The following is a 2500-nucleotide window of genomic DNA, read 5'->3' as shown; positions in this document are numbered from 1 at the left end:
ATATTTAAATCTTAATAAAAGTCACATTTTAATATTTAAATCTTAATAAAAGTCACAGTTTAATGTTTAAAGCTTAATAAAAGTCACAGTTTAATATTTAAATCTTAATAAAAGTCACAGTTTAATGTTTAAAGCTTAATAACTGAAGGTCTGAAGCTGTTTTCAGACTCTTTACATCAAAGTTAATCAACACTAATTGATTATTATACATGTTTATTATTTCCTGTTGTGTTGCTTGTTTGAATCGCAGCAGGAAACAGTCACAGATCAATGATGTGATTGGTAGAGATTCAGGTCGAGTATCAGCGGTTCAGATCGAGGTGATAAATGATGCGATCGTCATGGTGATAAACGCTGCGGTCGTCATGGTGATAAACGCTGCGGCCGTCACGGTGATAAACGCTGCGGTCGTCACGGTGATATCTGATTAACTGCTGCAGGTCAACGTCAGGTCACAGTCACACAGACCTGCTGCATTATACACAGTTATTAATGTGAGATGTTTATTTAATATAAATAAATATATTTAATATAGTGTTTATTTGCTTAATATCTTTATTTGACATTAATAAATATATATATTTACTCTACATGAAATAATATATAATAAATAAACACCATAATACTAATAATAATGATAATAATAATAATAATATTAATAATGATGATAATATGCATATATATTACATTTAAATAATCTTTATTTAAAATGGATAAATATGTATGTATTTACTCTTACATGAAATAATTTATATTAAATAAACACCATAATAATAATAATAATAATAATTTTATATGTATTTATTTAATGTTTATTTAATATATATATATTTAATGCAGTGTTATTTTATTTATGCATATATATTTATTTAATATGATCTTTATTTATTATTAATAAATATGTATGTATTTATTCTACATTAAATAAAATATATTAAATAAACTCCATAATCATAATAATAATAAATAATAATTTAATATATATTTATTTAATTCAGATTTTGTTTAATAATATATTCTGTCAGAAGCTGTAATGTCTGAATGTTGGTTGATTTAATATTTAATGAATGATAAATTATTTGACGCACACGGTTAAAACGACGAGGGGGGAAAAAAGAAAATAAATTTAAAATACTATAAAAGTTTTCCTTCCTGTTTCATGTGTTAATAACTTCCTCTTCCTCTTCCTCTGAAACAGGAACCGTCTCAGAAGCAGATCTCAGCCGCCAGGAAAACGTTCGACGTCCACGACAAGGTGAGCGACCGCGAACTATGACATCATCGGCTTCTGTCCGAACAGCCGAGTTCGTTAACGCGTCCGTTTGTTGTTGTTTGTTTTTTTCAGAATAAGAGCGGCTCGGTTTTAAAGGACGACCTGAAGTCTGTTTTCACTGATCTGTTCCCCGGTCTCAACAAGTGAGTCTTCAAAATAAAACGACTGTAATATACATATCTCAACAAGTGAGTCTTCAAAATAAAACGACTGTAATATACATATCTGAACAAGTGAGACTTCAAAATAAAAGGACTGTGATATAACTAGTGAATGAACGAGCTGCTCTGATTGGCTGTTTCCGACCTGCAGGAACATGTTGGAGAGATTCGTAGCTGACGAGCTCAAAGCCGCCGATAAGAGCTTCAGTAAAAGTGAGTTTTAATAATACTTTTATTTGTGTAGCGGACCGGTTACATCATATCCTGTATATATAATGGACGTAACATCCGTGATGTCATCCATTGGTTTGTGGACTGCTGCTCGGAGGCCAATAGTATCGGATCTGAGCAGCGCCATCTTGAAAATTTCAGGTGCATGCTGGGAAAAATAAAAACATGGATTCTACTTATATGGGCATCAGGAGGAGCATGAGGCGCCCTCCTGAACCTGTGAACCAATCAACCTGTCAATCACCACGTAGCCACGCCCTAATGCATACCCTGCTTTATCGTCACATATAAAATCAGGGAGGCCAAAATGTCCCAAATGAACATCATACTGCATTGAAGAAGGCTTTAAACTAGCGATTGAGACCATAAACACATTTTGAAAACGTTTACTGAGGTTAGAAATCAAGTGAGAAGTTGGTGAATTCTCCATTGACTTGTATAGAGACGGAAGTCCTTTTGACACCAAAACGGTCGCCCCCTGGTGGCCTTTTGATAGAATGCAGTTTTAAGTTACTTCTTGGTTGGCCTCATTTCAGAGGACCAGAACTCCCCTCCTGGGTTCAGCTGCTTTATTTCACACATTAATAATATTATTAATCTTCAGTGTGTTTGTGTTCTCAGCTGTGGACTTTCAGCTGTTTCTGGGAATCTACAGACGCCTCTTCACTCAGTGCAGAAGTGTGGTGAGACTCATTCAATCTCATTTAATCTCATTTAATCTCACAACAACAACAACAATAGTGATAAAATACTCAAACATAAACACTCACCTGATGAACAGTACAAGTGTAATTTACCTGAGTTTATTATTTATTATTGTGTTACTTAACTGAGC

General features: G+C 33.4%; 1 protein-coding gene across 1 annotated transcript in view; it reads left to right on the top strand.

Moving 5' to 3' along the window:
* Window positions 1-2500, top strand: part of LOC133997984 (pleckstrin homology domain-containing family G member 3-like) — a 378673-nt gene that overhangs the window by 7678 nt on the left and 368495 nt on the right. Inside the window, exons 7-10 of the mRNA XM_062437724.1 lie at window positions 1199-1255; window positions 1346-1416; window positions 1586-1647; window positions 2287-2348. Coding sequence (XP_062293708.1) covers window positions 1199-1255; window positions 1346-1416; window positions 1586-1647; window positions 2287-2348 — 252 coding nt within the window. The remainder of the gene's footprint in view (window positions 1-1198; window positions 1256-1345; window positions 1417-1585; window positions 1648-2286; window positions 2349-2500) is intronic.

The sequence above is a fragment of the Scomber scombrus genome, chromosome 17, assembly GCF_963691925.1.
Source record: "Scomber scombrus chromosome 17, fScoSco1.1, whole genome shotgun sequence".
In the NCBI taxonomy this organism is placed as follows: domain Eukaryota; kingdom Metazoa; phylum Chordata; class Actinopteri; order Scombriformes; family Scombridae; genus Scomber; species Scomber scombrus.
This window is presented reverse-complemented; position numbering and strand designations above follow the sequence as displayed.